This window comes from Quercus suber, unplaced genomic scaffold (assembly GCF_002906115.3).
Source record: "Quercus suber isolate HL8 unplaced genomic scaffold, Cork oak 2.0 scaffold_834, whole genome shotgun sequence".
Taxonomy (NCBI): Eukaryota; Viridiplantae; Streptophyta; class Magnoliopsida; order Fagales; family Fagaceae; genus Quercus; species Quercus suber.
This window is the reverse complement of record NW_027070264.1, coordinates 85,133-100,533: the sequence shown is the minus strand read 5'-3', so window position 1 is coordinate 100,533 and position 15,401 is coordinate 85,133. Positions and strand designations below refer to the sequence as shown.

General features: G+C 32.8%; 3 protein-coding genes and 1 long non-coding RNA gene across 5 annotated transcripts in view; all 4 read left to right on the top strand.

The window, feature by feature from the left end:
* Nucleotides 1-7,722, top strand: part of LOC112017723 (disease resistance protein RPV1) — a 35,270-nt gene extending 27,548 nt beyond the window's left edge. The window contains exon 6 of the mRNA XM_065767677.1: nt 7,687-7,722. The gene's annotated coding sequence lies outside the window, so the exon portion shown is untranslated. The remainder of the gene's footprint in view (nt 1-7,686) is intronic.
* LOC112017726 (uncharacterized) lies at nt 1,382-2,431 on the top strand. Its single transcript, XM_024050179.2, has one exon. It carries the CDS (start codon nt 1,382-1,384, stop codon nt 2,429-2,431), a length of 1,050 nt encoding a protein of 349 aa, XP_023905947.2.
* LOC112007108 (20 kDa chaperonin, chloroplastic-like) overlaps nt 6,291-15,401 on the top strand; it is a 30,203-nt gene continuing 21,092 nt past the window's right edge. The window contains exon 1 of one of the 2 annotated variants that reach the window (XM_065767679.1): nt 6,291-6,370. In XM_065767679.1, coding sequence (XP_065623751.1) covers nt 6,353-6,370 — 18 coding nt within the window. In that variant the 5' untranslated portion in view covers nt 6,291-6,352. The remainder of the gene's footprint in view (nt 6,371-15,401) is intronic. The other variant, XM_065767680.1, reaches the window with a different exon arrangement.
* LOC136065030 (uncharacterized) lies at nt 9,431-12,960 on the top strand. Its single transcript, XR_010626677.1, has 3 exons — nt 9,431-9,597; nt 12,048-12,200; nt 12,839-12,960. It is a non-coding gene; the product is annotated as an uncharacterized LOC136065030 (long non-coding RNA).

Genomic DNA, 15,401 nt, shown 5'->3' with positions numbered 1-15,401 from the left:
GCCCCACAAGCCATGGTGGTGTCCATCGGTGAGCGGAGGAGGAAGACCGACGGAAGAGAATATGATACTCCCTCGCCAATACCATGCACCGCAAAGGAGCTAGACGTACTGTTAGACAAATGAATAGAGGATGGCATTTTCAAACCTAACCAGGTTGCTAGGGAGCCCACAGAGGAAGAAAGGAGGGACCCACGTTTTTGTCGGTTACATAATTATGTCCAACATCCTACCGCGGAGTGTTGGGCACTCCGCAGACTGGTGCACCACAGGATAAAGGAAGGGACTTTAGAAATGTCTCAGCAAGGAGTCCAAAGAAACCCTCTCCTAAATCACCAAGGGAAGGGTGTAGCAGCAGTAGTGATTTGCGCAGATCCAGGGGATGTCGAAGAAGAGAATCCGGCCCTGCCTGCCGCAGCGATTACTACTTTGCAGCGGAGCTCTAAATTCAAAAACTTATTTGACCAGTTGGGCCTCACAACAAAAGACCCTGGGCTAGTTGCACACACATTGAATGTAGACCCGGAGGCCAGGCCAATAGCTCAGCTTGCCAGGACATTCCACACGGAGATAGAAGGGCAAATAATCAAAGAAGTGCAGAAATTACTTGCCGCAAGATTCATCAAACCTATCCAACACCCACAATGGCTGTCCAACATCGTGCCCGTAAAGAAGAAGAACGGTCAGATAAGGTGTTGTGTAGATTTTAGGAATCTCAACAAAGCTTGTCCAAAGGATGAGTTTCCTTTGCCGAACATGGATTTACTAATAGATTCTGCGGCAGGAATTGCCATGTTTTCATTCATGGATAGGTTCAGCGGGTACAACCAAATCAGGATGGCGCCAAGAGACGCAGAGAAAACTACTTTCAGAACGCCCATGGGCAACTTCTACTACATTGTAATGCCCTTCGGATTGAAAAATGCGGGTGCCACTTATCAGAGGGCGATGACGGCCATATTTCACGATATGATGCATCATGAACTGGAGGACTACATAGATGACATAGTAGTAAAATCAAAAAAGAGAGAAGAACACTTCCAAGTGTTGAGGAGAGTATTCGAGAGGTGCAGAGCCTTCAAACTGAGAATGAACCCTTTCAAATGCGCATTCGAAGTGTCCTCTGGGAAGTTCCTAGGCTTCTTAGTTCATAACAGGGGAATAGACGTGGACCTGGCCAAAGCTACGGCCATTGCGACCATGAGACCTCCAAGTACGGTAAAGGAATTAAAGAGCTTCTTGGGGAAAGTCTCGTACATCCGAAGATTTATCCCCAGGTTGGCATCAATCACCTTCGCTTTCACCAAGCTGCTTAGAAAAAGGGCAGGATTTTGAGTGGGGGGAATTGCAGCAGGCAGCCTTCAAAAAGCTACAGCAGATCATGATGAACCTCCCCACAGCGCAGGCCCCGATTCACAAGAAGCCACTGTTGCTCTACTTGGCTACCAATTCGTATGCCATTGGTGCGTTGATCGCCCAAGAGGATGGGGGTGGCACTGAGCAGCCAGTATATTATATCAGTCGCGCCTTGAAAGATGCAGAAACTCATTACCCAAGGGCAGAGAGGGCATGCTTAGCCATTTTATATGCTTCACAGAGGTTGCGCCATTATTTCTTGGCCTACAAAGTATGGCTGATGACCAAATCCCATGCCATCAAAGCTTTGCTGCAGCAACCGATCCTCTCTGGCAGGATATCCCAATGGTTGCTACAATTGTCGCAATATGATTTAAGAATGGGGACACCCAGGGCAGTGAAAAGTCAGGCTATAGCGGACTTATTGTCACAATTTCCAGGTGAGGAAGGGTTCCCACTGGATGATGAAGTTCCGGGAGAAGTGGCCATGGCAGAGGAAGTTGGAGAGCAATGGGTAATGAAATTCGATGGGTCTTCTACCGCCCAATCTGGAGGGGTGGGAGTAGTTTTGTACCATGAAGAAGATAAAGTAGTGGCACTGTCGTTCAAACTGGAATTCCCCTATTCAAACAACACCGCAGAATACGAAGCCTATTTAACCGGGCTGGCCACGACTCTCGAAATGGGAGTCAAACACTTAAGGGTATTAGGCGATTCGAATTTGGTGGTTTGCCAGGCCAATGGGAGCTTCTCCTTGGAAGAGCCTAGCCTAGCCCCGTACAGAGCAATGGCCCAGAAAATGGAGGAAAAGTTTTCAACTTTTGAAATAGAGCACGCTCCCAGGAATGAAAATCGGTTTGCGGACGCGTTAGCCTTTACTGCAGATCCTGCGGAGAGGTCAACCTTTACCGCAGACTTCAAAGGGCAGGCTTTTATTGGCCAAACACGGGCAAAGATGCGGATCAAGCCCAAGCTCTTCAACTCTTTAGTAAGTGTGCCTTCAACAAAAACGAACCTGAGGCAGATTATTTACAACTTACAAATCAATTCATATGTTATGCCAATGGCCTTCCATTAGCTCTACAAATTATAGGTTCTGATTTATGTGGAAGAAACATTCGCCAATGGGAAAGTGGATTAGAAAAGTATAAGAATATTCCTAACAAAGAAATTCAAAAAATACTAAAAGTAAGTTTTGATGGATTGGACAAAAATGAACATGATATTTTCCTCGATATTGCATGTTTCTTCAAAGGATTGTCCAAAAATTCTGTTGTGGATATCTTAGCTGCTTGCAATTTATATCCAGATTCTGGTATTTCAAAACTTATTGGTAAGTGTCTCATAAGGGTTGAATTTGACAAGTTATGGATGCATGACTTGCTACAACAAATGGGTAGAGAAATTGTTTAACAAGAATCAAATGTGTCAGGAGAACATACAAGGCTATGGTGTTATGATGATGCTTCAGAAGTTCTTACAGAAAATACAGTATAACTTCTTTTTTAAGCAAAACAAAATCAATTATTTTTTTTTCTTTTTAATGTTGAGGAAAATCTTTGTTTATCATTAACCTATTTTGTTTAAAATTTCAATTTGTTATGATGTTGACAATTTCTATTGTGCAATGTGTTCCACCCAATTCTCCATCCAAATAGGGTTCAACTAAAATTTGAGACATAATGTTGTGCTTCCATAAACCAATAACGGCGACATTGGCAGCTAAAGCTTTCAAAAGGATGAGAAATCTCAAATTTCTTATAGTTGATAATGTGCACATTTGTGAAGAACTTAAATATCTCCCCAACGGATTAAGGTTGCTTCATTTGCCTAATTATCCTTTCCCCTAACCATCCAATTTTTGTCCTCAAAAACTTGTTACACTCAAGATGCCATGTAGTCGCATTTGGTTAGAGAAGTTATTTATGCAGCTATGGTTTTCTTTAAAAATTATGTTCAAAATTTTAATTTAAAGTTTGTTGAACATAATTTTTTTTTTCTACAAGAGTTTCAATTCCAGAATTTGAAACATATTAACCTCAATGGATTTGAGTCTATTACAAAATTACCTAATTTATGTGCCCCAAACTTAGAGAACTTGGACCTTTCATATTGTAAAAATTTAGTTGAGTGTCATGAGTCCATTGGATTTCTTGATAAGCTTCAAATATTGCGTCTTTCTAGTTGTAAAAAACTTCAAAATCTTCCAAGCCATCTTACGTGGAAATCTCTCTACACTTTGGATATTTCATCCTGCTCAAGTCTTGATTTTCTTTTCTTCAAGGAATGGCGTCTCACCTGGACTAATTTAGCCATACGGTTTCATGGTTTATATACCTATTGTTATAAAAATGTTGTGGATCTTGAAGATATCATCTACAAAGTACCAACGCCTAAGATATTATGTATATATACTGGCAAATCGAGACCCTGGTGTGAATATTATACTGTTCTAAAGTCATATACTTTTCTAGATCTAAGCAATGTTCAAGATCTAGATTTGAGTAATGTTGGAAATCTAATTGAATTAGATTTTTTGATGAAGTCTTATTACTTTCTTGTATTGGAACGTCTATATTTAAATGAAATCAATATTATTACCATCCTGGAAAGCATCATTAAGTTTACTAGATTAGAGACACTTGCAATAAAGTGTTGTAAGTATCTCCGGGAAATTCTCAGGCTTCCACGATCTACAAGAAGAGTGCATATACTAAACTCCCATTCGCTACATCCACAATCATTAGACAGATTGTTCAGTCTGGTGTTTCTCTCTCTTTCATTCAATGTTATATAGAAATACTCTTTTTACCTTCTCAAAAATACATTATTAAATTTGTTTGAATTTGATTATTGCAAACAGTTTGGAGCATTTTGGCAACCATGACAAAATCCATTTGATTTAGAGGGTTATGAACTTAAAATACCTGGATCAGAGATTCCAAAATGGTTCAGTCATCAAAGTGTTGGAAGTTACATTTCATTCTGGTTCGGTCGTTATTTTCCAAAATTTTTTTGTTGTGTTGTTTTTGAACCGGATCTGAATGAACATTATTTGTTTATTAAACTTCGAGTCTCCTTGAAATTAAATGGAATAAGGTTGATGGATGGCTCTACTTCAGAAATTGATCGGTCTACAGATATGAATTGTAATCATATATGGTTTTTTAAGGTATTTGATTATTCTGGTTTAGAAGATTTAAATCTATTTGATCGGAATCGTGTGAAGGTTGAATTTGCATGTGATTCATATCGAGGGATATCTCATATCCTAAGGAGTGGGATCCATGCTAAATGCATCTGTCCTTTTGTTCGAGATCTCTCCACCGACACTCTCCCACCTACTTCAATACCTGCCTTCCCCATTTGTTCTATTTCAAACACTGTCACGCCTTCCCCCCACCTCTTAAACTCTTGTTTGGAGCTTTCACATTCAAATTCAATGGAAACAACATATAATGATTTTGACTCTCCTTTGGAGGGCTCTCATGATGATGGGTGTGATTTGAGTTTGTCACTGTGCACTTCTCCCATGGGAGGAAATTATCCACCTCCTTAGCCTCAGGTCACTGTCCCTAATGACACTAGCCACATTTCTTTGCCATCTAGTATAGACCTTCCAAATAATATGACAGACATGTTCGAATTACGCTTGTGTCTACTAGGTTTGGGAATTGGCTCAACTGTTAGTAAGGGGTTTCATTTGGGTTCTTCTTCAATGTCCAATAACTTTGTCAGTGATGATGATTCTGACTTCAATTTGTATTGTCCATTGAAGAAAATGAGAAAATCTTGATCGAACTTGGAAGAAGAAATATGCCTCCATCTGAAAAAGAACCTTGAAACAATTTTCTTCTTCATTGTTCCCATTCCATTTCTTTAGCATTTGATGCCAAGGTATGTCTCTTCTTTTTTTAGTTGCGTTGTTTCATTTGCATCTTTGGACATTCATTCATTGGATTGAGTACCAACATAATTTGATCATGCATATCATCGAATTATCAGATCTGTTAGGTCTAACCTAGACATTATTGCAGGAACTGGAAAAAAAGATTTTTGCTTTTGGGTGAGTGCTTTTCGATCAACCAACTTGTTGAGTCAACGTTCCAATTGAAGAATGGCCTAGTTATTTATGTCTTTGGATATGGAATCAGGGCACTCCTTTTGGTAGTTTATTATGTCGTAAGTCATGTGATTATTCATTTTCGCTTCGTTATTGATGCATGTTTGTTTAATTTAATGTGCAGTTGAAATGTCAATTGTTGGTGCCTCCCTTTTTTTTTTTTTTTTTTTTTTTGTGCTATTGTATTTTTATAGGTTTAAACGGCCAAGTTTTACCCCCTATTTAGATTTTTTTTTTAATTTTTTTTTTTTTTTTTTTTTTTTTTGTGCTATTGTATTTTTATAGGTTTAAACGGCCAAGTTTTACCCCCTATTTAGATTTTTTTTTTAATCTATATCTTCCAGCATTGAAATTAACCTCACGCAAAATACACCATTAACCTCATGCAAAATTCTAACCAAAGAACATCCTTCTTTCAATGCAATCCTACATCTAACTACTAAGCAGTTGCATTCGGTTCTGGATGGATTTCATGACAATATAAATTGCTCAATTATGTACTGGTATTTGAAGTAGAGAATAGGGAAATGTCTATCAATCCAAATTTGCTGTTAGAGTAACATTGGGATGTTTTGGTTTGAACCTTTCAAGTGTATGGAGTATTTATTTTTAATGTGTTGGAATGATACTGCATTAGGTTATTTGCTCATTTATGTCTTGCTGGCCAAAATTTAAGCTACTTTAATTTGTAGAAGAATTCTTTTTATAATTGCACATACTTGAATTAATTGGGATGACTGGGCCACAACTTCATCATTGTTGGAATAATAGTTGTAGCTGCTAGTGAAACTACTTCATCCTTATAAGTTTTGTTATTTTTGTGCTCAAAAATGATAACTCTGTTCTGGTATTTGGTACTAATGGACTCCACACTTGATGCAACTGGGTATAGATGTAAGTCTTGTCTTTGGTATTTGACACCCTTATTTTGTAGACATTAGAATGATCTCAATGCCCAAAAATTTTTTTTATAGTTATCTTTAAATATGAGCAGGTCTCCTTTGAAGATTATAGCTCTATACACATTTTATTTCTTACCTACTGGCATATCTTTTTTAAATAAATTAATAGGATTACCTCCAATTGCATTTTGAACATAGTAATTTTCTACTGTTCTGTGGCACCTTCTTACTAATTTAACTTTGAGTTAAATGTTGAAAAGAATATTTTGAAATTACAAATTAGTATCACCTTGAATTCATCCTCTTATAGGAATACCTTGCTGTAGAGAAAAGAGAACACAATGTTCATGAGCTAATGGTTATGGTTTTATATCTGGTACAAAAAATATACATGCCTTTTACTATCATATACATTAAAGTGTCAAGGATAAGAGATCACTTATGTTGTATCCCCTTTTGTTAATTTTGCACTTACTGTAACCAACGAGTATTGTAAAATCAAGTAATACGAGGTTAATTTTGCATGTTAATATGTCCCTCCCTGTTGAACATTCCCATTCATTTACTTGATCAATCCAAGCAATTCCATGTTATTTTGACTATGATTTGTCAGTTAAGTTCCTTTAAAAAAATTATTTATGCTATTTACAAACAACTTTCCTTTAAATGCCACTTCAAAATTTCTTAGTCAGAATTACTAGGCCATGGTTGCATAGCTACACAGCATAGGCACCAGTTTCTAGTGGGAAGACTTTCCATGCAAGGATGCGGTTTCTCTGTCAAGTTTGAGTTTTCCTTGAATCTGCACAACCATTTCTAGAATTTTTACTCAAGGGATTTTCACCATGTGTTGCAACCCATGATGAATCTATGCAAGCACTGTCCACCATGATACAGAGCTACAGCTAATAATTTTGAAATTTTCACTTTCTTGACCTCTTGCATTACTAGTGAAACCGTACATCTAAATTACTCTTTAGTTTAAACAATAAAATTTCTGTTCAGGTGACTTTTGCTATTTGGAGTTAAACTTTTGAACTTGTTTAATACAATTAAAACTTTTGAACTTTTGACTTTTGCTATCTGTAGTTAAACTTTTGAACTTGTTATTATAGTTATCTGTCATATGTAAATTCCAATCTTAGCCTACTTATACATATAAAGCCTGTTTTCAAATACGTGAAAGTAAATATTCTTTGACTTATATAAGGTACATATATTGGGTTAAAATGGAAATATTGACCATTATTGCCGTGTGAAGGGTGTCTATGTTTTCTTGGTTCTTGACATTGCTTTTCCTACATCTAGGCTAAGGTCATGGCTGGTGATAATGTAGCAAGGTAATTGCTTCAAAAGATGACACAATGTGCATGCAACGTGTATCTTGACATTTAGGAAAGGTATAAGTGAAGTCATGGTTGAAATTTTAACATTAGATTATAGCATCATTGAGGTCTTCCCTAATTGTGCCTTTGACAGTTGACTTAGTTATTATCTTAATTGATCACAAACACACACATACATACCTAGTTCATTTTTTCCTTTTCTATCTGAGATAGAAATTCTACTTTAACATAATCTAAGTGTATGTGTGTGTAGTCCCTCCCCCCGTGTCATCGCACAAGAACTTGTACTTATGGGGTGACCATAATACTAAGGGTGCGTGGTGGTATAAATACCTAGTTCATATTATTATCAATATGTGGTAGAACACACAAACAAAAATAAAATAATGTTTGTGTTGTGTTGTATTTTCCCATGATCTGCCCATGTTAGTGTGTTTGCAGTGTCATAACCTAGGCCCTTCTTCTTGTTCATGCTGCAGAAATTCAAAGTTAAAAAATAAGGTTTGGATATATTATGTAAAAAAAAAATAGTGTGGATTAAGTTGGTTTAAGTTTTCACATAGTCAATGACTAGGGCATTTTAGATATAATATATTTTTTAAGTGTTCTTGTATTGTTTTACACATTGTAATTTTATTGATTCCATCTAATTCTTTTTCTTGCTTTAACAAAATTTTGGTGGGTCTATGGAGTGATTAATGATCCTTACGGAGAATTTTTCATTGCAAAGATCTAATCTTTTCAGAAGGTATATATGTTGCTATATCTATATATATCTAAAAGCTGAAGCGTATCATTTATTGTTGCTACGCTCCAATTGAACTACATCAACGTCCACCTCATTACCATTTTCTTTCCAATTTTCCTATAATTGTTTTTAACATTTACTTTTTATTTTATTTTAATATTTACACTTTTTCTAACATTTCTTCACCCTTACATTTTCACTCCCCACTACCCCCTACATAAATATTATTCTTTTTCTTTCTCTTCATCTTCCTTTATTTTGTCTCTTCTTATTCACACTCTCTTACTATAAATTTGTAACTATCTATTCCATTCTATACATGGTTTTCTCTTACAAAAAAAGCTAAAGCGTAGCATTTATTGTTGCTACGCTCCAGTTGAGCCACATCAACGTCCACCTTATTATCATTTTCTTTCCAATTTTCCTATAATTGTTTTTAACATTTACTTTTTATTTTATTTTAATATTTACACTTTTTCCAACTTTTCTTCACCCTTACCTTTTCATCTCCCCACTACCCCCTACATAAATATTATTCTTCTTCTTTCTCTTCATCTTCCTTTATTTTGTCTTTTCTTATTCACTCTCTTACTATAAATTTGTAACTATCTATTCCATTCTATGCATGGTTTTCTCTCACAAAAAAAAGTTCTCTCTCTCTCTCTCTCTCTCTCTCTCTCAATTTTTCGATGAATTTTTTATGCATTCTTCTATTTATGCCAAATTACTAATCTTTGAGAATCCTTTCTTTTCTTTTTCTTTTTCTACACTAGAATCTTTATGCTCATTTTCTTAATTAATTTAATAAGGTAGTTTGCCGGAATTCAAAAAAAGGTTCTCTCTCTCTTACTCTCTCAATTTTTTTGATGAATTTTTTTATACATTCTTCTATTTATGCCAAATTACTAATCTTTGGGAATTCTTTTTTTTTTTTTTTTTTTTTTCTACACTAGAATCACTATGCTCATTTTCTCACTTAATTTAATCGAGTAGTTTGCCAGAATTCAAGTAAAACCAGACAATAAGGAATTTTACGGCATTGGAGCACGCCTGATTATATACCAGCCAAAATTTGAAAGTCAGCAAATTAGTGGAGCTATGATTAAGCTTCAAACGAGATTGATGGTATTGCCAATGTTCTTTAATTAGCATCCTTATATCATTTTAATAATTTTTTGTGTATTTCATTAATATTTTTTAAGGTGAACCATATTCTTCTAACTCTGTTGTAGTGTGTTACATTTGCTTAATATACAACTCATCTCTTAAGGAACAAGGAAATTATCATAATAATAGAAAATCATCACAAAATTATAATGTTAACCAAAATTAAAATAAAACTAAATAAATAAAAAATATATTTTATAATAATTTATTAGTCAAAAAATTTATAGGCATATTCAAATTCCTATTTCCAAAGACAACTAAGTATTAATCTAAACCAAAATTCAATCAAAATTTTAAAAGGGAAAGAAAAGACTTTCTGATGGGAAATTAAAAAAACACAATACTAAAACACATATTAAAAAAAAAAAAACCATCAATCTTAATTAGAGTTATATGAAAGAAAAAAAAAAAATCTTTTATGTGTAATTGTTCTCTTTATTGGTATTTATTGTTATATATTTTATTTTTACTTTTTTTTTCTTCACATCTTATGTTATTCAACATTTAAATTCAGTTACATCTTCCACATCATTACATTATTTATATTTTCTCTCCTTTTTTATTTTTAATAATTAAACATGGAATATTTTATTTAAATTCAAATCAATAAAATTATCCTTAAAAATTTGTACTTTTTATTTTTTATTTTTTTACATTTACAATTTATCCAAGCTTTTTCCTTACCTTTATCTTTTCATCTCCCCACTACCTTCTACCTTAATATCACTATTCATCTCCCCACATCTTCCATATCATTAAATTATTTATATTTTTCTCTCCTTTTTATTAAAAAAAAAATTAAAAATTAAAAATTTACTTAAATTCAATAAATAAAAGTGTCCTCATAAAGAGGAGTAATACTAGGAACACACTCATTCTCAAACCCAATACATCAAAGAAAAAAATAATACAAAAAAAAAAATGCCAATTGCGAAACACTAAATTAAAAAAAAAAAAAATATATATATATATATATTGAGGATATCAAACCAAATATAATATAAAGAAACTAATAGTTATGGATATACTAACTTAAGGGTAACAAAATTAAATGAAAAAAAAAAAAAAAAACTGCAATGCATATTTAATGCAATAAAATCTGGAAAACAAAGAGGTTGTAAGGAGAAGTAAAAAAAAAAAATGACGAATATGGAGAACATTAAAAACTTTACTGTGCAATAAAATCAACTGTTATATTCACTTAAAAAATTGAATCAATAATCAATAATTAAACACAATCGTTGCAATATATTTAAACTTAAAACTAATCAAACTCTAATTCATAACTAAAAGGAGATGTTCTCATGTAATAATAGAAATTACATAAGAAATAGAGTTAGAAAATTCTAAAATCCCTTTTTTTGACATTTCATTTAACTTATATATATATATATATATATAATCTTCATTAACAATTACATTTAAAAATCTAATAAATGATGCTACATCTCATTTAGCACATTTGTTATGAAAATCATTAGCCAGTAAATATATGATAATAGTAAAAAACGTTATAAATGAAATTATGAATAAAAATGTGATAAAACTAATTAGCTACTATCTTATGAAGTAGTAGTTTATGATTTTACACATCTAAAGAAGTGGAATATATATAGTTTACTTAAGATATATGTAAAGATTCACATTAAAAAAAAGATATGTAAAGGTTAAAAAAATGTATATTCTATAAATAAATAAAAAGGTATATGTAAGGTTTTTATTAACTTAAAAGAAAATGAAAAATCAATTATTAATAACAACAACAACAACAACAACAAAATAATAATATAGGGGTAATTACATTTCCCTTCCTTGAGATTTGAAGAAATGACATTTTACCCGACACTTGAAGGGAAAAAATATTTTCACCCTTTACATTTGTTTGACCAAACTTTGTTAAATTAATATTAAAATATTGTGTACTAACCTGCCTGTGTTTAAGGTAGGTTCCAAAATTATCCTTAATTTTAAAATTAAAATCTCTTATTTTGAAATTTTAAATTAAAGTGTATTTCAAAATATTAATTAATGACTTTTGCTTTTTTCCCCCCTTTTCTTTTACCAATGAGTTATGGAGAGATTTGTCATTTCAAATGTTTTGGTATTTTATAAATTTGTATTTTAATTCTAAAGTTATGAGTAATGTCTTTACTAACCATGGTTAAACATGTATAAACAGATTCTTAAATAAATTTAAAATATTTTGTTATTAATATAAACAGAATGGGAGAGTGTTATTACTTATTACCCCAAATATATTTAATAAGATCACCTTAAAAAAAAATTATCTCGCACAATGCGTGTGTCTACGACTAGTTTATAATAATTATGAGTTCTTCAAATATGTTTTTAGATGCTTACAATACATTAATGTTTTTAGATGCTTACAATACATTAATGTTTTATAGGGGAGCCTTACTCAGGATTATGATTCCAAGTATTGAAGGCAAATGTACATCCTCGAGGATAGGACTCCTAGCTTCCGTACAAGTATTGCTGGAACAAGTTGGAGAACTGAAGAAATTCTGGATGACATGAAAAAATGTAGCCACGTTGTTCAGGTTTGGTTATCATTATGCACTCACAATATAGACTGCTAGTTTTATTTAAAGAAAAATAATAATAAAAAAGAACCTTGCAATCTTCTACAATTCTGTCTTTGTTGGATTCTTACTTGAAGATAACCGTATAAGAATATTCAAAATTAATAAGCTTTGGCTTGACAAATCATTACCTTGAGTACATAAAAGGTGCTAATGATTTTGAAATTAATGAGCTCTTAATCATATCTAACCTGCTAAAAGTATCTTATCATGCTAGTGAAGGTCATAATTCTAATGTTAATATGAATTCATTTAGTTTTTACATTACTATTTTGTCCAAAATTTGTCATAAAATTTAAAATACCAAGTGCACCAACATTTTCCTAAATATATTAATACATACACTCAAGATCTTTAACATAATTAGCACATAATGCATAACAAACTTAAGACTACAAAATGCGTAGAAGAGGTATGCTAAATAGGTTTCTTTTTCCTCTAGCAAAAGGAATTATTGAATGTATGAATTCTAAGAAAAAGTTGTATATACTAGGTTCTTTTAGACAAATAAAGTTGCGTATTGTCAAATATTATGGTGTGTCTTTGTGTGTTGGGAGTGACTAATTCTTGATGTATATCTTTTTTTTTTTAAACAGATTATCTGGCACCATGATTTTTCGTGGATGATTGTCTCGGGGAATGTTTGCTTCTTTTTCCTAAATTATTGAAGGTTAGTACTATTTTTTATCCGCAAAGCTCGAGTGAAACTCTTGTTTCATTTTGAATTAATAAGTAAGATGATTGATGAATATTATGCATTTAAAACTACTTATTCTCATGTTTGGCCCCTGAAAATTTGCGAAGAGCTGTAGTGTAAAAGAAATCATACTGTACATTATTGCAGTCAAACAAAGAAGACAAAGAGTTGAAAGCACAAATGAGTTGAAGGAAGGGAATGATCATAATCAACAAGGTTTGTTACTCAGTATCATTATTTTTTTGTTTGTCTTCATTTTTAAACCATATAAGTTAATTACTTTGTGCAAACTCTTATTTTTCATGCATGTATTATGTCATTCCTTCAAATTATTGTTATATTTCAATCATTTCACCTTATCATATTTTTTCAGAGATTGTTAAAATTTTTAGTACTATCATTTACACCATCTATCACGAATACAACAACAATATCAACAAAACCTTATGCTCTGCTTGGTTGGGGGATAGAAAGGTGGAGGGATGGAAAATGGTGGGATAAAATATACTAAATTTAGCTTTCCTTCATGTGTGTTTGGTTGGGAGGATGGAAAATTGAAGGGATGGAAAACTCCTTTGTTTGGTTGAGAAGAAATATTGATGGATAAAAAATGTAATTTATATAAATTTAATTTCATACCCCTATTACATAAAACAATTTTTTTAATAGTTTGTAAGAAGTAATTTTTTAAAATTATTATAAACTTACATACTAATACAGCTAATAAAACATCTAGCAAAAGAAAAAAGGAGAAAAAAAAAAAACCTGTCATTCAATATTAAAGAAAACAAAAAGACACAAACACACACAAAACAACATACACAGTACATCTAGGCAAATAATAATAATAATAATAATAATAATAATAATAATAATAATAATAAAAGAACATGCCATTTGATTTTTTTTTTCTTTTTAAGAAAAAACACACACACACATCAACAACAACGCATAGTACATTTAACAACAAAAAAAAAATGGAAAAAAGAAAACCAACCAACTTACATTTATACTATTTATAAAAGGATTCTCTTTTTTGGACTAGACTTTTATTTAGTTCAGAAATATCCCTAAACCCTAGGTTTAATGAAAAAAGAACTTTAGGACAATTCGGTAAAAATATATCTCCAACTCCACTTAATAATAGTCTTGGTCCAACACTTCAAAAAAAACAAAATCCAAGTTTTAGTCTTGGTCCAGATTTTGAAAAAAGAAAAAAAGAAGAAGAAAAGACTAGACCAGACCAATTCTATATCCATATAATTTTTTTTTTATATATATTTAAAAATAAAAACCCTAATAACCTAACTCTACCATTCTCTCCTCTCATTCTATTCTAATACAATTGAACATATTTTTGGGTGTTTTGAATCAATTAATCCAAAATTATTTGCAAAAACCCAAAATATTAGAGCCTAACAGCGCATGCCAAGGATCGAAATTTAGACTGGACTGACCAGGAACTATTGGACTTGGACTAATTGAGACTACTCCCTTGTATTGTCAAGTTAGATCCAAGCTTTTATGGGATTGACAAACTTGTCTAGTCCCAAAAAATGCAAAAATCAAACTAGACCGGACCGTTTACACCTATGTATGAATGGTGGTGATGAGTTAATTTCCATCTACTCCTATTTTCTCCCTAAATTAGGGGGGATTAGTTTTTGGTGTTCCCGGTGAGGACACATGGGCCTCACTAAAATCTCCCCCCATTTTCTATGATTGAATTGTTGTAAATTGGTTTTCTTTTTTTAATTTTTTTATTCCACATCACAGTAAAATTGTCTTTTGACTCGTCCTGTTAGGGGTGTGTAGATGACTAAATTTCTAGTTTGAAATAAATCAAACAAGTAAAATAGTTTCATAAATGTGAATTTGTATTGATGAATGTGTGGTACAATTCTCTGTGATTACAAAAGAGTGATCCTCTGATTCGATCTCCTTTCAAGACTTATTGATTTGGATTTGTGGTAATGTGATTGTGACTTGAACACAAAATATCCTTCAATTTGGTTGAGGGATGGATCGAAGATTGTTGAAACGGAATTACAATGAATCTCTGGCTATGAGCTTGTTAGAAATCCTTTGTTCTTCACGTTCTTCGTGTTCTTCGTCTTTGAAGGTTTATGGTGGAAGTTCTTCGGGGCTTTAGGAGCTTGAATCCGTAGAGCTTCGTTGATTTGTGATTTGTTGATGTTTTCGGACACTTTAGGCTTGATTCCCGCAAACTTTTGGATCTAGGTGGATGATTTAGATGATTTCTCTTCGAATGTTCTTCGTATTCGAAGGTTGAAGTTCTTGGAGGCTTTAGAGCTTGGTTTCGGCAGAGCTTCTGGACTTTTGAATCTTGTCTGATGCTGCTTGTACTTCAGATGGCTTGATGTCCTTCTAAATGCCTCAGGAAGGCTTCTATTTATAGGAGTTTTGGGGTGGATGAGCGACACGTGGCGGAGTCTGATTGG